Below are 24,698 nucleotides of genomic sequence, written 5' to 3' on the forward strand. Positions count from 1 at the left end.
TCCACGCTTCAAGACTGTTATTATCACACGGACTGGGATATGTTCCGGTCAGCCTCAGAGAACAACATTGATCTATACGCTGACTCGGTGAGTGAGTTTATTAGGAGGTGCATTGGAGATGTTGTACCCACTGTGACTATTAAAACCTGCCCTAACCAGAAACTGTGGATGGCTGGTGGCATTCGCACAAAATTGAAAGCGTGAACCACCGCATTTAGCCATGGAAAGAGGTCTGGGAGTATGGCTGAGCGTAAATAGTGTAGTTATTCCCTCCGCAAGGCCATCAAAGAAGCGAAATGCCGGTACAGCAACAAAGTGGAGTCATAATTCAACGGCTCAGATACAAGGCGTATGTGGCAGGGTCTATAGGAAATCAAGGACTATAAAAACAAAACCAGCCATGTCACATACACCTTCAGGCTTCCAGACAAACTAAACACCTTCTTTGTCCGCTTTGAGGATAATACAGTGCCACCATCGCGGCCCGCTAACAAGGACTGCGTCCACAGACGATGCAATCGCCATCACACTGCATACTGCCCTATCCCATCTGGACAAGAGGAATACCTATGTAAGAATGCTGTTCATTGACTACAGCTCAGCATTCAACACCATAGGACCCTCCAAGCTCATCATCAAGCTGGAGGCACTGGATCTCAACCCTGCCCTTTGCAATTGGGTCATGGACTTTGACGGGCCGCCCCAGGTGGTGAAGGTAGGAAACAATATCTCCACTTCGCTAACGCTCAACACTGGGGCACCACAAGGGTGCATTCTCAGCCCCCTCCTGTACTCCCTATTAACCTATGACTGTGTGGCCATGCACGCCTCCAACTCAATCATCAAGTTTGCAGACAACACAACAGTAGTGGGCTTGATTACCAACAACGACTAGACAGCCTACAGGGAGGAGGTGAGGGCACTCGGAGTGTGGTGTCAGGAAAACAACCTCTCACGTCAACAAAACAAAGGAGGAGATTGTGGATTTCAGGAAACATCAAAGGGACAGTAGTGGAGAAGTTGGAAAGTTCCTCGGCGTACACATCACAGACAAATTGAAATAGTCCACCCACACACAGTGTGGTGAAGAAGGTGCAACAGCGCCTCTTCAAGCTCAGGACGCTGAAGAAATTTGGCTTGTCACCTAAAACACACAGACTTTTACAGATGCACTATCGAGAGCATCCTGTCGGGCTGTATCACAGCTTGGTATGCAACTGCACCGCCCACAACCGCAAGGCTCTCCAGAGGGTGGTGCGGTCTGCACAACCCATCACTAGGGGCAAACTATCTGCCCTCCATGACACCTACAGCACCCGATGTCACAGGAAGGCCAAAAAGTTCATCAAGGACAACAACCACCCGAGCCACTGCCTGTTCACACCGCTACCATCCAGAAGGCGAGGTCAGCACAGGTGCATCAACGCTGGGACCGAGAGACTGAAAAACACCTATCTCAAGGCCATCAGACTGCTAAACAGCCATCACTAACTCAGAGGCTGATGCCTACACTGAGACCCAATCACTGGCCACTTTAATAAATGGATCACTAGTCACTTTAAACAATGCCACTTTAAACAATGTCACTTTAATAATGTTTACGTATCTTGCATTACTCATATGTATATACTGTATTTTATACCATCTATTGCACCTTGCCTATTCCTGCTCGGCCATCGCTCATCCATATATTTATGCGTACATATTCTCATTCATCATTTAGATTTGTGTGTATTAAATAGTTGTTGGGAATTGTTAGATTACTTGTTAGATATTACTGCACTGTAGGAACTAGAAGGACAAGCATTTTGCTACACTCACATTAATATCTGCTAACCATGTGTATGTGACCAATAAAAAAAATACAAAAATTGGTGGTGGGGGATTCTGGCATAGCATCACCATGCTCCATGCTTATTCCAGAGCCTATTCTGGGGTTCAGCAGCATTCTTTGTGAGCCAGGCTGAATGTTTCAGCTGGTTTGGGGCATTCTGGCATCGACAAAGGGCTGTCGGATGCAATCAGTACACTTCCTTTTGGAATGCAAGCCAACCCAAATAAGGAGGCCAACCATGTATCCAACATAATTCACATCTCTCTCTCTTCGCCCTCCTCCCTCTCTCTCTCTACTGCCTGAGACTGTTATGGTGTTTAAATATTTGTGTGTTCATTTTCCTTTTATAGCCTTTTTCCTTCGCCCACCTAGGGTTGTTTTGGAGTTTCATGAACAAACTACGACCCTCCAGTGTACCAGCGACTTAGATTGAAATGGCCTGGTCATGCATCTCAAGAGGGCCTGTAAATTGGGCCCTGGCATTGGCTGGCATCACATTGCTGCAGTGCAACGGGGCTGAATATAATCCCTGTGTGCCAGCCTCCCTGTCCAGGATGAGATGTTCCTACTGGGATTCATGGTGCTGTTGACTGACAGGAGAGGGGGCACCAACCATGGGAAGGGAACCAAAGGGGCTTTAGCTAGCTAAACATCTCAAAGAAACCAAAGCTGAATTCTGGATGTCAGTTTTTTGATTCTGCATGAAACACTAAATGAAGTGCTCTCCGGCAGGGTTGTTTTGAAAGCACAATTACCATTGTGAAGCAGTTTGACTAAGTATTAGAAAATGGAGATACAGTGATAATTTACATGGTACATCTGAAAATGTTGTATGGTGTTTGTATGCTGAAAATTCCAATAGATTTGATCCTCCTCATCATCATCACCCCCACCATCATCACCATCATTCTCTACCTCCTTTTTGTCCTTTTTGTCCTAGGGGATGCCATAGCCAAGCTGACAGATGTTGGGATGCCGGTGGCCCCCCTTGTGGACGGACCCAAGACGGTGTTCAGTAACAGGACAGGCATGGTGAAGGCTGCCCGCATGCTCCTCTCCTCCGTCACCAAAGTCCTGGTCCTCGCAGACCGCATCGTCATCAAACAGATCATCACCTCACGCAACAAAGTAGGTACCGATTGCGACCACACAGTGGGATGCATGCACACCATAAACACAATATACATTTCGATATAGGGCCATAGATGCACACAGACACACAGAACAAAGTAGAGACACACATGCAAGCAGCTGTGCACACACACACACACACACACCAGTGGCAGTCTGCCATTTTAAGACGAGGCAGGACAATTATTATGATTTTGTTTATGAGCATGGCTCATAATTTCCATTACAGCCTATTGGATGACTTTCATTCATATTCCATTCACCCAGCTTAATGTAAGATCAATAGGTTTAGGCTACTACATGAGTCACGTGCTCCCTATATCCATCACGAGGTTGCTACAATCTAGCCTATGAATGAAAGTTTACAACGTAGGTGCACAGGTCGAGAGAAATTTGAGTAATCACGGTGACAGACATTGACACATTCAATACCTCCATGCACAATCTTGCCTGCATCTAGCTCATCGACGGTGTAATCATTAGTCGACAGTCGCAAACAAACTTTCTATTGGACAACTTCAGGTATGTTTACCCCCGTTCCGTTTGCTTCCGTTAAAGAAAAGTGTTTCAACAGAATCGGTAGAATAAATACATCCCTGATCACGCGCAAACACTGTTCACTTTCATACCAGCCACATGCAAACAGCATGATCCCTTTGATCGTTGGATAATTCCTTCTCGCATCTACGCGCTCTCACCTTTTCCATTCACTTGTGGACTTAAATGCACAACACATCAGCTGTCTGTGACCAGGCAAAAAAAACTTTCCAAGCCAAACCATCATATCATAACCACAACACACAGCTTACATCATTGTCACCATATTAGCTAACATCAAGTCAACATAGCTACTAGAACTAAAACATTAGTAACCCTGCTACAATCATGCAGTAAAGTGTACACTTAGCAACCAGTTTAGCAGTTACACCCATGGGCCCCGGGGGCAAAAATTGTATAAAACCAAAAGCTTACCAGAGTTCCAGTATTGGATAGCCATAGCCAGCTAGGTAACATAGCATCCATCCCTGTTTGAGCCAGGTAAACAGGCTAAACTCGATAGCTGCATTTGCTAGCCAAGTGAAAAAAATATGAAATATATAGCTTTCTCCTTGTTTCTTTCGCTCTCTTTGAGTCAACTACTCACCACATGTTATGTACTGTAGTGCTAGCTAACTGTAGCTTGTGCTTTGATTGGGTGGACAGCATGTCAGTCCACGCTGCAAGATCTCTGATAGGTTGGAGGACGTCCTTCAGAAGTTGTCATAATTACTGTGTAAGTCTATGGAAAGGGGTGAGAACCACGTTTTAGGTTTTATATTGAAATCAATGTACCCAGTGGAGGGCGGAAACTAGCTGTCCTCCGGATACGCCATGGTGCCACCCTACAGAGTGCTGTTGAGGCTACTGTAGACCTTCATTGCAGAACGGTGTGTTTTAATCAAGTATTTGTTGACGTGAATATATTTAGTATAGTGTCTATAAATATACTCTTTTTTTCTTTCACTATTTTTATGAAATTCACTGAGGAGGATTGTCCTTCCCTTCCTCCTCTAAGGAGCCTTCACTGACATAATACACACACAAACACACAAATGCCCAGCACTGGCGACTCCATCTAGTCTTTCAGATCTTATCAGAGCTCCATAATATAGTACAGGATAACTCCATCCTCTGCTGCTCTGGGGATAATGGAAGATGCACATTTACCGTTTCTCTACCTGGTGCTTTCAGGAAGAGGATGTACTCACACACAGGGTCCTGGGGGGGTAAGGGCCTAATCCCGTCTAGTCTAGTAAGGCCTGTTTGGACAGACGGGCGACGGGGCTGCTCCCATTACTGGCAAACGCAATTTAATTTTGAACCCTGTCTCTGTCTGATAACAGCATAGCTCTTCTGCCTGGCCGGCAGGATGTCACTACTGTTTACCCTTCGAGAGACAGACCAAGCCTCTGACGCACACATGCACACATGTGCACGCGCACACTCACACACACCATCACACTCACAACATCTCTCTCTCTCTCACACACACACACACACACACATACTCACACATACACACTGCTCCAGATGGATGGATCACAGCGTTATATAATGGATGATGTTTTTGGGGGGTCTGAGGTGTGACAGGTTTGATGCATTATGCATCAGCTGACTTTGTTGGGTGATGTATCTTGTGATGCATGTCAGGTCAAACCATGTATCTTTGTTGGATTATGCATGTCAGGTCAAACCATGTATATTTGTTGGGTGACATCTATCCTACCCTGCCTGTCTAAGGTCTTCGAAAGCCAAGTTAACAAACAGATCCGACCATTTCAAATCCCACCGTACCTTCTCCGCTATGCAATCTGGTTTCCAAGCTGGTCATGGGTACACCTCAGCCACGCTCAAGGTCCTAAACGATATCATAACCACCATCGATAAGAGACAATACTGTGCAGCTGTATTCATCGACCTGGCCAAGGCTTTTGACTCTGTCCATCACCACATTCTTATTGGCAGACTCAACAGCCTTTGTTTCTCAAATGACTGCCTCGCCTGGTTCACCAACTACTTCTCAGATAGAGTTCAGTGTGTCAAATCGGAGGGCCTGTTGTCCAGACCTCTGGCAGTCTCTATGGGGGTGCCACAGGGTTCAATTCTTGGACCGACTCTCTTCTCTGTATACATCAATGATGTCGCTCTTGCTGCTGGTGATTCACTGTTCCACCTCTACGCAGACGACACCATTCTGTATATTTCTGGCCCTTCTTTGGACACTGTCCTAACCTCTTGACGAGCTTCAATGCCATACAACTCTCCTTCCGTGGCCTCCAATTGCTTTTAAATGCAAGTAAAACTAAATGCATGCTCTTCAACCGATCGCTGCCCACACCTGCCCGCCCGTCCAGCATCGCTACCCTGGACGGTTCTGACTTAGAATATGTGGACAACTACAAATACCTAGGTGTCTGGTTAGACTGTAAACTCTCCTTCCAGACTCACATTAAGCATCTCCAATCCAAAATTAAATCTAGAATCGGCTTCCTATTTCTCAACAAAGCATCCTTCACTCATGCTGCCAAACATCCCCACGTAAAACTGCTCCAGCTCATGCAATAAAATGCAAATGAATTACTTAAAAATCATACAATATGATTTTCTGGATTTTTGTTTTAGATTCCGTCTCTCAGTTGAAGTGTACCTATGATAAAAATGACAGACCTCTACATGCTTTGTAAGTAAGAAAACCTGCAAAATCGGCAGTGTATAAAATACTTGTTCTCCCCACTGTATAAACGCAACGTAACGTATTGGTCCCATGTTTCATGACCTGAAATAAAAGATGCCAGAAATGTTCTGTACGCACAAGAAGCTTTATTTCTCTCAAATTCTGGGCACACATTTTTTTTCTATCCTGTTAGTGATCATTTCTCCTTTGCCAAGATAATCCATCCACCTGACAGGTATGGCATATCAAGAAGCTGATTAAACACCACGATAATTCACAGGTGCACCCTGTCCTGAGGACAATAAAAGGCCACTCTAAAATGTGCAGTTTTATCACCTAACACAATGCCACAGAACTCTCAAGTTTTGAGGGAGTGTGCAGTTGGCATGCTGACTGCAGTAATGTTCACCAGAGCTATTGCCATAGAATGTAATGTTAATTTCTCTAGCCGCCTCCAACATCATTTTAGAGAATTTGGCAGTATGTGCAACCGGCCTCACAACCGCAGACCACATGTAACCACGCCAGCCCAGGAACTTCACATCCAGCTTCTTCACCTGTGGGAACGTCTGAGACCAGCTACCCGAACAGCTGATGAAATTGAGATGTATTTCTATCTGTAATAATGCACTTTGTGGGGAAAAACCCATTCTGATTGGCTGGGGCTGGCTCCCCAGCGGGTGGGCCTGGCTGCAGCCCGCCCATTCGTAAAATCCATAGATTAGGGGCTAATGAATTTATTTAATATGAACTGTAACTCAGTCAAATCGTTGACATTTTCACTTTTATATTTTTTGACCTATAGTTCCCCCTAACAGTTTATCCAGTCACGTGTTTGTTAGTAAATAGCACAACGTGAGAAAGCGGGAGCAGGTGAGTCCGGCTGTGTATTGACAGGGGTCGCCTTTTATATTGAAAGTGTTTTTTATTCTTCAACAGATTGTAGCGGGCCAGCGAAAACATCTCTTGGGAAATTCCCCTCCTTATCCTGATGTGGCCCAGCCTGCACTAACTTATCTTGTAAAGATCCATTCATATATTTTGGCCACTCTCTGGGATCTTTCTATGTTTTTTGTCTGGGCATCGGATTTAGCAACAGCACCACTACTGTCATCAGGGAGGGGGAGCGACAAGTCTGGGTCCAAGATAGTAGGGTCTTCGCTGGCATTGTTTGGAGGTGTGGCTAGGCCTGGTGCGACCCACCTGTTCTTGTCCAGCCAGAGAGCTGTCCTCATCAGTGGAAGTGCATGGCCGGACTCCTCCGGTTTGCTCTCTTCGCTGCTAGAATCAGCGAACGGGGGCTCGTTGTATGAATGACCTATCCTCGTAGGCTTGTCATTCTCCACACCGGCTGATGGACATTGCTGCACACTGATACATTTCACCAGTGAATTTCTTTGGTTTATAGATTGTGCCTCATTTCTCATTGTTTAAAAAAACATCACTTCCTGATAGTTTGTCTCTTAGATATGCTAGCAAATTGTTTCAAATATCTAGATTTCTTTCAGCTAAAATGATATCCACAAGTAGTAGCTAGCTAACGTTAACATGCTAGGTTAGGCTATTGCCTTAAATCACTAATCGTCTTCGTCACACACAATTATTCATTTTTATTCATATTTCTCAATTGGATAAACCCGTAAAAACACACACATCACCATAGCTACCAAAAATAGTGGGAGTGAACTTCAAGAGAAGCAGGAATGGGGTGGGGGCGGGAACTGTAGCAACGCTATGATCTGGTGGCTTGGGTCCCGCGGGCGGTGTAGTAACCGATCACGGCCACCGGAGTGCAGCAGCCAATTGTCAAAATGCCGCCTCATTCAAGTGCTGCCATAGGCGAAGGCCTAATTTTGCCTATTGGGAGGGCCGGAAAACTATAGTTTTCCTTCACAGAAAATACATTTGTGCAATACCCAAATAGCTTAATTTTCATGAACAGAAGTGGAACTCTATTCGTTTTTTTGTTGTTGCAAAAACAGTGCATGGCCATCATATTTCTATTTATCATGGAAATAATGTAGCTAGCCACATTTCCTAATGTTTTGCTTAAAGTTAATCTGGAATTTTACTGGAGAAAAGTCGGCTGGCTAGTGGCTACACATTGAGAAAAACCTACACATCAGCCAGAGCGCTGTCTGCTGATAGAATGCCTGTTCGTGAATTGTGCAACTGAAGCACAAAGTTAGTATGATGCCAAGAATAAATTACAGTAAGCATTTTAGATATGCGTTTACAAAACGCAGCATGAGCTTTATTACGTGTATTATGTTTTTCCTGCATTAAATTAATTCTGCTTTAACGCGACCCCTAAGTAAGTTACTGAACTATTAAGGTGACGGGGCATAATATTATGTAAGCTTTGTACCGTGTTTAAGAACTCAACGCCCTTTGGATGAGTTATCTGTACAGCTGCCACTGCTATATTTTGATTTCCTTGCATTTTTCTCCTCTCCGTTCTCTGTCTGCTCCTCCCCTATCTTCTCGGAGCAGAGCAGGCAGGCCCGTTGCCCTAGTGACTCCAGACCCACAGCGCGTGCACATGCCGCTTCAGAGCAGACAAGCATGCGTCAAAACTTTGTTAATTTGCACAATGTCTGTCGTTCACACTCGATTGTAAATGTTCAGACTCACCAAAAATGACACAGTAGCTCCTACCTACGTGTTATGTAAAAAAATAATAAAAAATAAATAAAAATAAAAATAAAAATAAAAAAAAATAAAAAATAAAACATGTTCTCAGTTGAAGCTGACGTTTGTCATCGAGTAGGATCTCAAAATTACAACGGAAATAGAACCACTAAATCACCTAGTCATTTCCGATAAAAAATATATCAACAAAATAGACTGGCCAATCGATGACACGAATCATGGATGCTATACTGGGCAATCAGTTTGCTTTGTTTGCATATTTAGCTAGCAGCCTCCATAGAAATTCGCTATTACTTGTGCTAATTTTGTTATCATTCTTGTAACAGATGCCCAATGTGTTTTTTGTTGTTGTTTTTTGGCGTCCCCGTGTGTACTAAGCCGGTAATACCGCAAATCCCGGAATGAGAGGCTGATATGACAATATAAAAATCATATGTCATTAAGTAACACACACAACATTTACTCCGTCCCTTTTGCAGAGAAATCACAGGTCACCCCTTACCCCACATTGTGTGTTCCAGTGTGAACAGTAAAGGGGATTGAGGTAAATCACTGTGATTTGATTGGTATCTCAAGTGCCATCCAGCCTCAGGCCCATAGTGATAATTCCTGAGACATGGAGACATGACCATCCATCCTCCTTCCCTTCCCTTGCTCCCCTTCCCTCGCTCCATCTCTCACCAGACGAATGGGACACAATTCCACTTGCTGTCACAATGACCTTTTCCTGTTTCTACAGACAGGTCCTCTATGTTGTTGAAGTCAGTCAGTCATGACAAGCTGGTCTACTGAACACTTTGGCTTGAAAGTGAATGTGATGGCCATCACTTGTATGACGAGGCCCACATTGAGTCTGGGTAATAATTTGCTTTGCTGCCTCATTCAGTATCTAGAACCCCATTGACACACACATCAATGTAGTATCTCTCACAGCACCTTTAGTCCATCTCTCAAGACCTGGTTCGGACAAAAAGCTGTTGCCATTTTTGAATTCTGTGTATAATATTTGATGTTTAAGTGAGAGTGGTGTAATGTGTGGTAGTTACTGTAATAGTGTTCCTGATCTTCCCAGCTGTAGTTACTGTAATAGTGTTCCTGAGCTTCCCAGCTGTAGTTACTGTAATAGTGTTCCTGAGCTTCCCAGCTGTAGTTACTGTAATAGTGTTCCTGAGCTTCCCAGCTGTAGTTACTGTAATAGTGTTCCTGATTTTCCCAGCTGTAGTTACTGTAATAGTGTTCCTGATTTTCCCAGGTGCTAGTAACCCTGGAGCAGCTGGAGAGAGTGAGCACCTTCCAGGAGTTTGTCCAGATCTTCAGCCAGTTTGGGAACCAGATGGTGGAGTTCGCCCACCTGACCGGGGACAGACAGAATGTGAGTACCGTCCCTCTCTGAAAGGGTATTGGTCAAGCCACTCTTCTTTCCACTCCAGCTCTCACATTGTTAGAGAGAGCACTAGAACACTCTGCTGCACCCGGCCTCACCCTACTAGAATCTGAAGTCAAATTGTTTGCTGATGATCTGGTGCTTCTGTCCACAACCATGGAGTGTCTACAGCAGCACCTAGATCTTCTGCACAGATTCTGTCAGACCTAGGCCCTGACAGTAAATTTCAGTAAGACAAAAATAATTGTGTTCCAAAAAAAGGTCCAGTTGCCAGAACCACAAATACAAATTCCAGGGGCCTTCTATGCCATCAAAAGGAACATAACATTTGACATACCAATTAGGATCTGGCTAAAAATACTTGAATCAGTTATAGAACACATTGCCCTTTTATGGTTGTGAGGTCTGGTGTCCGCTCACCAACCAAGAATTCACAAAATGGGACAAACACCAAATTGAGACTCTGCATGCAGAATTCTGCGAAATATCCTTTGTGTACAACGTAAAACACCAAATAATGCATGTAGAGCAGAATTATACCCGATACCCGCTAATGACCACTTAAAAGGAAGCAATTCTCAAACCTTCCATAAAAAAGCCATCGCCTACAGAGAGATGAACCTGGAGAAGAGTCCCCTAAGCAAGCTGGTCCTGCGGCTCTGTTCACAAACACAAACAGACCCCACAGAGCCCCAGGACAGCAACACAATTAGACCCAACCAAATCACGAGAAAACAAAAAGATCATTACTTGACACATTGGAAAGAATTAACAAAAAAACTGAGCAAACTAGAATGCTATTTGGCCCTAAACAGAGAGTACACAGTGGCAGAACACCTGACCACTGTGACTGACCCAAAATGAAAGAAAGCTTTGACTATGTACACTCAGTGAGCATAGCCTTGCTATTGAGAGAGGCCGCCGTAGGCAACCCTGGCACTCGAGAGATGACAGGCTATGTCCACACTGCCCACAAAATGAGGTGGATACTAACCTCCTGCCAAATGTATGACCATATTAGAGAGACACATTTCCCTCAGATTACACAGACCCACAAAGATCTCAAAAACAAATCCAATTTTAATAAACTCTCATTTCCATACCACAGTGTGCCATCACAGCAACCAGATGTATGACATGTTGCCACAAGAAAAAGGCAACCAGTGAAGAACAAACATCATTGTAAATACAACCAATACAACCTATTTTTATCCCTTTTGTACTTGAACTATTTACACATCTTTACAACACTGTACGTAGACATGACATTTTGAAATGTCTTTATTCTTTTGGAACTTGTGTGAGTGTAATATTTGCTGTTCATTTTGATTGTTTATTTCACTTTTGTTTATTCATTTCACTTGCTTTGACAATGTAAACATACATTTCCCATGCCAGTAAAGCCCCTTGAATTAAATTGAGAGTCTATAAAGATCTAAAAGCCATGTGCTTTCCAGCTTGTAAAAAGAGGCTCCTGTCTTAATGAATCAAATGAGTGTCTGTGCGTGTGGGAGAGAGAACCGTACAGTGCCGTGAGCCATGTTGGCTCCACATCCACTCAGAGTACGAGATGACACAGATAGCAGGGTATGTATGACGAGCCCCTGCTGCCCTCACACACGTGCATATACACACACTCCAGGGCCTCTGCACCAGCAGGGATAGTGTAGGTGTGTTTAGACAGACGGCAGCACCAATGCGTGGGTCAAATCTGACTCACATCTCAAAGGAGTGATTACGTCATCAGAACAAAATGTGCCTCAAACAAACCCTCGGGAGGCCAAATTAAGTTGTAAAACTGTACATACATCTTTGTATCATACGTTTTCAAGAAATAATGATGCCAGAAAGTTAGAACTCTGTTCCCTGTAGTGCCAGAGTCTGCTAATCCTGCTTTGAGTCATACACAGTCTCTATGTACGTGTTCAAATTGGCACCCTATTCCATATATAGTGCACTACTTTTGACCAGGGCCCATAAGGTCAAAAGGTGTGCACTACACAGGGAATAGGTTGTTATTCTGGATACAGACTGCGCTAGCTAGCTGATGAAAAGTGAATCGTTATGATATAGAGATGAAAATATTCAGCTTCCCCTCTTTGTTTAACACACATACCACGTCTTTGTCTCTCCGTCTGGAAATCTACTGAGACTAGCCGAGTAAAGAGCAGGGGAATATATACTGAACAAAAATATAAAACGCAACGTGTAACAATTTCATAGATTTTACTGAGTTACAGTTCATATAAGGAAATTCATTAGGCCTTCATCTAATAATAAGAATTTCACATGACTGGAAATAAAGATATGCATCTGTTGGTCACAGATACCTTAAAAAATATTAGGGGCATGAATCAGAAAACCAGTCATAGTCTGGTGTGACCACCATTTTGACTCATGCAGTGCCACACATGTTCTTCGCATAGAGTTGATCGGGCTGTTGAGTGTCAAACAAACCCTCTAGCGACCAATTTAAGTTGTAAAAACATCATACTGTACATACATCTTTGTACAGTCGTGGCCAAAAGTTTGGAGAATGACACAAATATACATTTTCACAAAGTTTGCTGCTTCAGTGTCTTTCGATATTTTTGTCAGATGTTACTATGGAATACTGAAGTACAATTACAAGCATTTCATAAGTGTCAAAGGCTTTTATTGACAATTACATGATGCAAAGAGTCAATATTTGCAGTGTTGACCCTTCTTTTTCAAGACTTCTGCAATCCGCCCTGTCATGCTGTCAATTAACTTCTGGGTCACATCCTAACTGATGGCAGCCCATTCTTGCATAATCAATGCTTGAAGTTTGTCAGAATTTGTGGGTTTTTGTTTGTCCACCCGCCTCTTGAGGATCGACCACAGGTTCTCAATGGGATTAAGGTCTCAGGAGTTTCCTGGCCATGGACCCAAAATATCGATGTTTTGTTCCCCGAGCCATTTAGGTATCACTTTTAACATATGGCAAGGTGCTCCATCATGCTGGAAAAGGCATTGTTCATCACCAAACTGTTCCTGGATGTATTGGTACTATTCTTTATTCATGGCTGTGTTCTTAGGCAATATTGTGAGTGAGCCCACTCCCTTGGCTGAGAAGCAACCCCACACATGAATGGTCCCAGGATGCTTTACTGTTAGCATGACACAGGACTGATGGTAGCGCTCACCTTGTCTTCTCCAGACAAGCTTTTTTCCGGATGCCCCAAACAATCGGAAATGGGATTCATCAGAGAAAATGACTTTAGCCCAGTCCTCAGCAGTCCAATTCCTGTACCTTTTGCAGAATATCAGTCTGTCCCTGATGTTTTTCCTGGAGAGAAGTGCTGCCTTTGCTGCTCTTCTAGACAGCAGGCCATCCTCCAAAAGTCTTTGCCTCACTGTGCGTGCAGATGCACTCACACCTGCCTGCTGCTCTGTACTGGTGGTGCCCCGATCCTGCAGCTGAATCAACTTTAGGAGACGGTCCTGGCGCTTGCTGGACTTTCTTGGTTGCCCTTAAGCCTTCTTCACAACAATTGAACCACTCTCCTTGAAGTTCTTGATGATCCGATAAATGGTTGATTTAGGTGCAAGCTTACTGGCAGCAATATTCTTGCCTGTGAAGCCCTTTTTGTGCAAAGCAATGGTGACTGCACGTGTTTCCTTGCAGGTAACCATGGTTGACAGAGGAAGAACAATGATTCCAAGCACCACCCTCCTTTTGAAGCTTCCAGTCTGTTATTCGAACTCGATCAGCCTGATAGTGATTTCCAGCCTTGTCCTCGTCAACACTCACACCTGTGTTAACAAGAGAATCACTGACATGATGTCAGCTGGTCCTTTTGTGGCAGGGCTGGAATGCAGTGGAAATGTTTTTGGGGGATTCAGTTCATTTGCATGGCAAAGGGGGACTTTGCAATTAATCCGACCACTCTTCATAACATTCTGGAGTATATGCAAATTGCCATCATACAAACTGAGGCAGCAGACTGTGAAAATTAATATTTGTAATAAAAATAAAAAAAATTGGCCACGACTGTATGTACACGTTTTCAAGAAATAATGATGCCAGAAAGTTATAACTTCCCTGTGGAATGTTGTCCACCCCTCTTCAATGGCTGTGCGAAGTTGCCGGATATTGGCGGAAACTGGAACGCGCTGGCGTACGCATCCAAAACATGCTCAGTCGGTGGTGACATGTCTGGTGAGCAGTGGCGATTTTAGCATGTAAATCTTGGTGGGACAAAAAAATAAAAAGGTGGGATGCTTGCCAGCAAAGCCACAACACTAAACAATACATTTAATTGCACTATAACAGTGACAAATGGTGGCCACAAACTGTTAGAGCCTACATAAAGCTGTCCCAACATCTTACCACTGCTACACCTGTCTATCAGCGGAGCCTTATTTGGCAGAAACAGTTAATTCAGCCTCATTTACTGCCTTTAAAAAAAATATAGCTGATATGGCTGACTTGCTTAAACAAATGTGGTTTCTAATGACAATTGAGATGAACAAACTATGGCATAAGGTGATAAGCGGCAATCCATTTTGATTAAAACAATGAGCGAGTTAGGATGGATGTAGTCAATATAACTTTGTTTAGCACTTTTGAAATATACAACGACAGAATTCAGAACATGGGCCGTTCTGAGTGTTCTCCCTGGACGCCAAGTCAGAACTGTAGGATAAATAAAAGGCGCATATAAGCAGACATGAAGGCTCTTACAAATTTTGATGATTACATTTATCTAAAACAGGTTATAGGCTACATGTGCACCACCAAGTCAGAACAGTAGGTGGAATTAAGAGGGGTAAAAAAGATACCAAATTATTAGGGTGAAGCACCTGGGCTACTAACATCTTACTACACAACATACACTTAGTATTACTTTCTTAGCTACAGTATACATATCTCCCTGGAATATAACATAATTTATGCAGCAGCAGAGAAACAAGGTTGAATCATGATGATGTCATTGATCTTCAGATCGTAGCTCTAGAAATAGGCTGGATTTACAATTCCCGAGTTGGATGACCATTCAAAACGTATTTTCCCAGTCGGAGCTCGTTTATTCCCGGCTTCCTAGTTGTCTTGAACTCACTTTAGTCAAGTTTTTCCCGAGTTAAGTTGCTTTGAGTGCCACACAAATCATGCTTCATTAACAGCATGGCCAAGGTTGAATGTTTATCACATTAAACTGGGAAAAGAGCCTTCCAAACCACTCATTGTTGAATTTGCGATTTCCAACTTGTGTAATGTTTATGGCCGATGAGCACCAATACGTTTTATCTAATTTCTCTTCGGTATTTCTCTTCATATGACAAGGATTTGCCAGTAGATTGTTGACTTGATTCATGATGATGACTGCTAGCTAAGATTTTGAAAGTGTGATGTTGACATGATCAGTCCAATCAAAGGTACTGTACATATAATGTGATTTAACGCAATTTTATCTGTGGTCAATGACCTTGAGTCTTCTTGGATGGGCGCTTCTAATGTAACTATGGCAGCACCCAAGGGGCTAGAATTTTCTAGCGCTACCCTTAGACTTGGTAGTGACTTAGGGTCCACATGATTGTCAGAACACTGAGCCAATCACAGCTCTGAGCTACATTGGAAAAAACTGCATCTTGGAGCTTCCTTAAGAAAACAAGAGGCCATGTGTGTATGAGGCTTTATTAAATCAATGATATATACAGTGGGCAAAAAAGTATTTGGTCAGCCACCAATTGTGCAAGTTTTCCCACTTAAAAAGATGATGCCTGTAATTTTCATCATAGGTACACTTCAACTATGACAGACAATGAGAAAAGAAATCCAGAAAATCACATTGTACGATTTTTAATGAATTTATTTGCAAATTATGGTGGAAAATAAGTATTTGGTCACCTACAAACAAGCAAGATTTCTGGCTCTCACAGACCTGTAACTTCTTCTTTAAGAGGCTCCTCTGTCCTCCACTCGTTACCTGTATTAATGGCACCTGTTTGAACTTGTTATCAGTATAAAAGACATGGCTCTGTGCCTGGAGAGAAGTTGAGTCCACCTCCTGGACCACACACTAAATGCTTAGTCTTTGAAACACAGAGATGAGCGAGTCAGTGGATGTTACTGAGATATCTACTGCATTGAGTCGTGCTTCACCAGGTTAATCTATGAGTAATAACGCTGATGGCCGGAGGACTAAACCTTAACTAAACTTAGCTCGAGAACTCTGACGGTTCTTCCACATGGTACGGATATGCTCTGTGTGCGTTTAAAGTGTGGGGGATGCTTTGTTTTGAATGACTGACCCCTTGCATTAATTGGTCCACTAGTCCAGACCAGAGCCATGTATTTATTTTATTCTTCAATCATGGCTCTGGTCCAGATCCCTGGTAGGTCAAAGCCAGTTCTTCTTAGCAAGACTGAGTTGTGGCTTAAAATGGTTCTGTCTATTTGGTGTCTCACAACTGGCCCACACTCACAAATCAGAGAAGTTTGGGAACCAGCCGAGACCGCTTCTGTAACTGTCCAGTGTTGGTCTCTGTCCATTAGGACCTGAAGGATGAGAATAAGAAGGCCAGGATGGCAGCAGCCAGAGCAGTGCTGGAGAAATGCACCATGATGCTGCTCACTGCGTCCAAGGTGTGTACATACTGCTGCTAATGTAGTAGATTAAACCTGTGGACTGGAAAAACTTGCTACTGAATGGGTAAAATTAGTCCTTCTGGTGCTCGTGAATTTCCATAGTTTTTTGCTTCAAAACAGCCTAACTTCCCATTTAAAACATTGTTTTTGTGTTTAGTAGATGTGAGGCATAGAGACTGTATTACTACACTTGACTCTGAACATGGACTGCCACACAAGCAGACTAATTCTGATACTTTTCCAAATTATTAGCAAAAGAGTTGCTATGATTGGTAAAAAAGGTCAGAATTGGGCTGCCTGTGTAAATGTAGCCTCAGTTGTAAAACCATGTCTCTCTCCCTGTAGACGTGTCTCAGACACCCGGACTGCGAGTCGGCGCGTATCAACAAAGATGCCGTGTTTCACCGCATGCGTTTCGCCCTGGAGCAGGTCATGGAGATCGTGACGGACGCCCGGCCCTGCGGGGAGACCAAGGTCCTACCCCTCAGCATTTACACCGGCATCAAGGACTTCAAGGTGGGACAACAGGGGAGGACTTCCTTATGATTACATATGTTGTTTGTTTTTTTTCCACTTTACATTGTAATATAGTTCTAATATAGTAACTACAGTATGATGGTTTAGGCCTGGACTAATCTAGTTTAGCCCCGAACTACAATCTAGTGTAATTTGGGTACCATTTATGTTCACATAGTCTATCCACAAGATATTTATTTTATTTTTATTTAGCCTTTATTTAACTAGGCAAGTCAGTTAAGAACAAATTCTTATTTACAATGACGGCCTAGCAAAAAGCAAAACAACACCTGCAACGACGGTGGCTGGGATTAAAAATGTGAAATATAGAACAAAACACACATCACCATAAGAGAGACACCACAGCACTACATAAAGAGAGACCTAAGACAACAACACAGCATGGCAGCAACACATGCCAACAACATGGTAGCAACACAACATGGCAGCACAACATGGTAACCGCACCAAACATGGCACAAACATTATTGGGCACAGACAACAGGCCTGGACATACAAACAGGAAGCACGCCAGGTGTTCGGCACCAGTTCTTTACAATAAGTCAATTATCCCTAGTCAACCTGAATTACCAGTAGCTTGTCATAGAGCTTTTGAATGTTATTCTCTGTCACTCTGTGTCAATTCAATTGAAATGCTTTATTGGCATGACAAATAATTTGTTGTATTCATTACTGTGTCTCTGTCTGTGATCCCAGTCCAACGTGGAAGGTCTGCATGAGGGTCTGTACTCACTGCCCCAGCAGGCTCTGTTTGACCAGCTGGAGGCGGTGGTGGAGAGGACGGAGGACTTCACTGACTCGGCCTACACCAGCCACGAGCACCGAGAGGGCATCCTGCAGCTCTGCCAGCTCGCCCGCCAGGACACTGACCAGCTCATCGCAGCCTGGAGGGAGGCGGTATGTTGGCATAAACTGGGCATACACACACATGTAAATACTTGTACACTCGCGTGTATACATGTACTCACACATGTAGATATGTACTCGTACGTCTACATGATTAAGAGCACGGGTACAGTAGGTCATGTTTTAGCATGCATGAAAATGTACATCGCATTCACGTGTGTAGATGGCCACAGACACGCACACTCCTTCACTTCCTTTCTGTTGCTTAGCTACATGACCTTGTGTACTGTTGCTAGGTTTATAGATAATGTGAAGGAGAACAAAATAATATCCAGCCTTTTCACACCACCCTCCCATACGGCTGGCTATACAGTGCTATTTTCCTTCATTCTTTATAGGTCTTAAACCAGTCCTGGGCCCATCAATGCATCTCAGAGTAGGAGTGCTGATCTAGGATCAGTTTTGATTATATGGACAGATCCTAGATCAGGACTCTTACTCTGAGATGCTTTGTGGATACGGCCCTGAAGTCAGCCTCATCGTATGAATGGCCATTCACTTGACTCCATTGATTACATGGAACACATTGTTCTCGCTCTCTCGACACCTCCCTGAGAGGAGGCTCCTTGGACTCCATAGCGTGTGGCTTTCACACAATGTGTTTTTCCATCATTAAGGTTGTATATATGTGTGAAAATAGAGGCCACAGTTCCATTGACAAATTGAATGGAATCAGAGCTACGGCACGTTGAATGATTGGCTCCCTAGTGAGACCCATTTCTACAACGTGTGTCACTAGCTAGATCCCAGGGCCTGTTCGTTTTCCTCCACTTATTTCAGTAGAAACAGAGCAGTGAGATGAGGTGTTTTTCTCTACTTATTTCAGTAGAAACAGAGAGGGTGATGAGAGGGTCAGAGACAAATCATCAGGGCCCCGTTTTTCAAAAGTGTTCTATCTGGATTTCAGGATTAAATGCACTGAAATACAATGGGAGTCCAATGATTCATCCATTCTATTCATTCATTCTATTTATTTTGCGTTTAATTCTTTCCGATAGCTGAAATCCAGATAGAACACTTTTGAAAAACTGGACCCTGGTGAATTCTGCTTGACAGTTTTTTGGTTTTTACATAGTTTTGACACATTGCTGTAATCGTGTCTGACTACAGTGCCTTTCCACCTGTCCCCTTGCCCTTAGAACATGTGTCTGAAACTTGTGTTTTACAGGATATTGATGATGCAGAAGGGATCTCTCTCTTTCACTCACTCACACTCTACCTTTTCTCTCTCTCTCTCTCACACACACACACACACACACACACACACAGACACACACACACACACAGACACACACAGGGCATGAGCAGGGCTGTGTAATCTCGTATTCTTCTCCTGCTAAGGCAGGCCACATCCCAGGCATCATGTGCATGATTTATGTGACGACTACTCTTATCTTTTTCCCCTCACTTATTTATTTGAATATTTTCCTCATCGCAGCTGTCTCTCAATGCCAAAGAGGCCTCGGAGGAGATGGAGTTGTCTATACTGAAGACCTGCCAAAGTGTTCACGAACTCCGCAGAGAGGTGAGTCCTGTAACCCTGCGGTCTTAACTAGAATGCATCACTGTCTGACATGCCAAGTGGTTCAGTCCTAGATCAGATCTGTCCGGAGTTTTCTGTACTCTCCAACTGGGTTGGGATGCAACTGATTACATATCATCTGATTACAAATACCTGTAGCTGTAATCGGTTATGTTACCAGCAAAAATGTTGTAATCAGTTTAGATACATTTGAAAAAATGTACTACTTTTTTGGGATTACTTTTAAAATCAAAAAGGATGTTTGTGGAAAAAATACATTGACACCTTTCTTTTTTTCTCATTCAATTCAGTATTGAAAAAAATAGCAAGTCTAAGTTTGTCCCACCTGAGCGAGTCTGACCACAAGTCAGAAACCACTATGACGACACACCAGATGTGTTTGAGGGATCCTTTTTGTCTTCTTTTAATGCCTCTTAAGGGGAAAGTAACTGAAAGTAATCAGATTACATTACTGAGTTTAGTTAATCCAAAAGTTACGTTACTGATTACAATTTTGGAAAGGTAACTGTAACAGATTACATTTAGATAGTAAATGACCCAACCCTGCTCTCATCACAATTTGTTCAGATCTCTTGCTCTTCTTTCTCTTTAATATGGCCTAAGCACTCTCCCACTTTTACGTATTCTCCTTATCCTCCCTCCGTTGGCACTCCCCCCCCTCACGCTTTTTCTCTCTACCCTGCCCTTTCTTTCTCCTCCTTGTTCTCTTTCTGTCTTACTATTGTTTTCTCTTCCTATTACCATTGTGCAGCCAGATGCACAAAAAATACCACATACAGTGCCTTGCGAAAGTACTCGGCCCCCTTGAACTTTGCGACCTTTTGCCACATTTCAGGCTTCAAACATAAAGATATAAAACTGTATTTTTTTGTGAAGAATCAACAACAAGTGGGACACAATCATGAAGTGGAACGACATTTATTGGATATTTCAAACTTTTTTAACAAATCAAAAACTGAAAAATTGGACGTGCAAAATTATTCAGCCCCCTTAAGTTAATACTTTGTAGCGCCACCTTTTGCTGCGATTACAGCTGTAAGTCGTTTGGGGTATGTCTCTATCAGTTTTGCACATCGAGAGACTGACATTTTTTCCCATTCCTCCTTGCAAAACAGCTCGAGCTCAGTGAGGTTGGATGGAGAGCATTTGTGAACAGCAGTTTTCAGTTCTTTCCACAGATTCTCGATTGGATTCAAGTCTGGACTTTGACTTGGCCATTCTAACACCTGGATATGTTTATTTTTGAACCATTCCATTGTAGATTTTGCTTTATGTTTTGGATCATTGTCTTGTTGGAAGACAAATCTCTGTCCCAGTCTCAGGTCTTTTGCAGACTCCATCAGGTTTTCTTCCAGAATGGTCCTGTATTTGGCTCCATCCATCTTCCCATCAATTTTAACCATCTTCCCTGTCCCTGCTGAAGAAAAGCAGGCCCAAACCATGATGCTGCCACCACCATGTTTGACAGTGGGGATGGTGTGTTCAGGGTGATGAGCTGTGTTGCTTTTACGCCAAACATAACGTTTTGCATTGTTGCCAAAAAGTTCAATTTTGGTTTCATCTGACCAGAGCACCTTCTTCCACATGTTTGGTGTGTCTCCCAGGTGGCTTGTGGCAAACTTTAAACAACACTTTTTATGGATATCTTTAAGAAATGGCTTTCTTCTTGCCACTCTTCCATAAAGGCCAGATTTGTGCAATATACGACTGATTGTTGTCCTATGGACAGAGTCTCCCACCTCAGCTGTAGATCTCTGCAGTTCATCCAGAGTGATCATGGGCCTCTTGGCTGCATCTCTGATCAGTCTTCTCCTTGTATGAGCTGAAAGTTTAGAGGGACGGCCAGGTCTTGGTAGATTTGCAGTGGTCTGATACTCCTTCCATTTCAATATTATCGCTTGCACAGTGCTCCTTGGGATGTTTAAAGCTTGGTAAATCTTTTTGTATCCAAATCCGGCTTTAAACTTCTTCACAACAGTATCTCGGACCTGCCTGGTGTGTTCCTTGTTCTTCATGATGCTCTCTGCGCTTTTAACGGACCTCTGAGACTATCACAGTGCAGGTGCATTTATACGGAGACTTGATTACACACAGGTGGATTGTATTTATCATCATTAGTCATTTAGGTCAACATTGGATCATTCAGAGATCCTCACTGAACTTCTGGAGAGAGTTTGCTGCACTGAAAGTAAAGGGGCTGAATAATTTTGCACGCCCAATTTTTAAGTTTTTGATTTGTTAAAAAAGTTTGAAATATCCAATAAATGTCGTTCCACTTCATGATTGTGTCCCACTTGTTGTTGATTCTTCACAAAAAAATACAGTTTTATATCTTTATGTTTGAAGCCTGAAATGTGGCAAAAGGTCGCAAAGTTCAAGGGGGGCGAATACTTTCGCAAGGCACTGTATGTATACCCATTTTCATCTCCCCTCTCCCTCCGTCCAGCTCCATAAGGTGGCGGTGGGGCGGGCGGCGGACCTGCTGAAGCTGCATGCAGAACACCTGCCTCTGCGGGCCTTGAAGGCCTCAGGGGGCGAGGGAAACCTGGAGGCCGTAGCAGAGTACGCCCGCACGCTCTCAGAGCAGAAGGAACAGCTGGTGGAGGTGAGCGAGGCTCGCTGGCTGGGGAGGTTAACTTAAGTCTGTTGAATCTCCCTGATCAAATCACCTTTGTTGAATTTAATTTATATCATTTTATTTAACCACAAAGTCTATTTAATTAAATTTTTAAAAGTCCATCATATCCATCTCTATGGCTGAGGTGTATGGACATGGTACTGGCTTTGGAGACCTGTATTTATTTTCCAGTTGAATATCTGGAAAATATATCTTGGTCTGTCTGCTGCTCATATCCAGTCATATTGATGTTAGACGCTGATGTTGTCTGTTCTGTTCCAGACGTGTCGTCTGCTGTGTCACGTCTCAGGGACAGAGCCTCTGGAGATCACCTGTATGCACGCTGAGGAGACCTTCCACGTCACTGTCCCCCAGGTATCAGACACTCTGATAGTTAACAGACACTCTGACAGGTAACAGACACTCTGACAGGAAACGCACCCAGACACTCTGACAGGAAACGCACCCAGACACTCTGGCAGGAAACGCACCCAGACACTCTGGCAGGAAACGCACCCAGACACTCTGACAGGAAACGCACCCAGACACTCTGGCAGGAAACGCACCCAGACACTCTGGCAGGAAACGCACCCAGACACTCTGGCAGGAAACGCACCCAGACACTCTGACAGGAAACGCACCCAGACACTCTGGCAGGAAACGCACCCAGACGCTCTGGCAGGAAACGCACCCAGACGCTCTGGCAGGAAACGCACCCAGACACTCTGGCAGGAAACGCACCCAGACACTCTGGCAGGAAACGCACCCAGACACTCTGGCAGTGAAACGCACCCAGACGCTCTGGCAGGAAACGCACCCAGACGCTCTGGCAGGAAACGCACCCAGACGCTCTGGCAGGAAACGCACCCAGATGCTCTGGCAGGAAACGCACCCAGACACTCTGGCAGGAAACGCACCCAGACACTCTGGCAGGAAACGCACCCAGACACTCTGGCAGGAAACGCACCCAGACACTCTGGCAGGAAACGCACCCAGACACTCTGGCAGGAAACGCACCCAGACACTCTGGCAGGAAACGCACCCAGACACTCTGGCAGGAAACGCACCCAGACACTCTGGCAGGAAACGCACCCAGACACTCTGGCAGGAAACGCACCCAGACACTCTGGCAGGAAACGGACCCAGACACTCTGGCAGGAAACGCACCCAGACACTCTGGCAGGAAACACGCACCCACCCCCGTGACAGGAAACACACACCCACCCACCCACCCTGTGACAGGAAACACACACCCACCCACGCACCCTGTGACAGGAAACACACACCCACCCACCCCCGTGACATGAAACACACACCCACCCTCTGACAGGTAACGTAACACTCTCTGACAGGTAACGTAACACACTCTGACAGGTAACGTAACACTCTCTGACAGGTAAGGTAACACACTCTGACAGGTAAGGTAACACACTCTGACAGGTAACGTAACACTCTCTGACAGGTAACGTAACACTCTCTGACAGGTAAGGTAACACTCTCTGACAGGTAACGTAACACACTCTGACAGGTAAGGTAACACACTCTGACAGGTAACGTAACACACTCTGACAGGTAACGTAACACACTCTGACAGGTAGCGTAACACACTCTGACAGGTAAGGTAACACACTCTGACACGTAACGTAGCACACTCTGACAGGTAAGGTAACACACTCTGACAGGTAAGGTAACACACTCTGACAGGTAAGGTAACACACTCTGACAGGTAACGTAACACTCTCTGACAGGTAAGGTAACAAACACACTCTGACAGGTAACGTAACACACTCTGACAGGTAACGTAGCACAATACACGTTGTGCTAGAAACTCCACCCTGATGTTGTTGTTAAGCTGTACAACTTCTCCATTATCAAGGTTTGTCAGCACATTCTCTGCCATCTTGTCCCCTATAGCTTCACCCCCATCCATTTAAACACAGCCAACTATTACAGAAACCGACATAAAGATGACTTCATCTGATACGGGGAGAAATAACTCAGAAAACCATACGCACACAAGTCAGAGTGCATCACCTCCGGCGTGTTGCATTTAATTGGTAATTACCCACAGGTGTCTCTTTATTACCATTGAAAGACATCCACACACACATACACACACACACCAGTATTAACCCTCCCTGGGCGGAGGCTCCTCCTCTGTGACCTTATTGATTGACCTATGAACCTATTAGCTCAGTCATTACAGCTGGGTCATGCAGTGTCTGACATTACTGTGGGCGGGTCTTCACATTTTCCACAACACTCCC

The 24,698-nt window shown here is 44.0% G+C and overlaps 1 protein-coding gene across 1 annotated transcript in view; it reads left to right on the forward strand.

Annotated features, from left to right (window-relative positions):
• Positions 1–24,698, forward strand: part of LOC110496656 (alpha-catulin) — a 108,309-nt gene that overhangs the window by 59,490 nt on the left and 24,121 nt on the right. The window contains exons 3-10 of the mRNA XM_036953442.1: positions 2,775–2,962; positions 10,084–10,203; positions 16,736–16,825; positions 17,174–17,344; positions 18,062–18,262; positions 19,710–19,796; positions 22,261–22,419; positions 22,714–22,806. Of these exons, the coding sequence (XP_036809337.1) occupies positions 2,775–2,962; positions 10,084–10,203; positions 16,736–16,825; positions 17,174–17,344; positions 18,062–18,262; positions 19,710–19,796; positions 22,261–22,419; positions 22,714–22,806 (1,109 nt within the window). The remainder of the gene's footprint in view (positions 1–2,774; positions 2,963–10,083; positions 10,204–16,735; positions 16,826–17,173; positions 17,345–18,061; positions 18,263–19,709; positions 19,797–22,260; positions 22,420–22,713; positions 22,807–24,698) is intronic.

The sequence above is a fragment of the Oncorhynchus mykiss genome, chromosome 18 (genome assembly GCF_013265735.2).
Source record: "Oncorhynchus mykiss isolate Arlee chromosome 18, USDA_OmykA_1.1, whole genome shotgun sequence".
Classification (NCBI taxonomy): domain Eukaryota; kingdom Metazoa; phylum Chordata; class Actinopteri; order Salmoniformes; family Salmonidae; genus Oncorhynchus; species Oncorhynchus mykiss.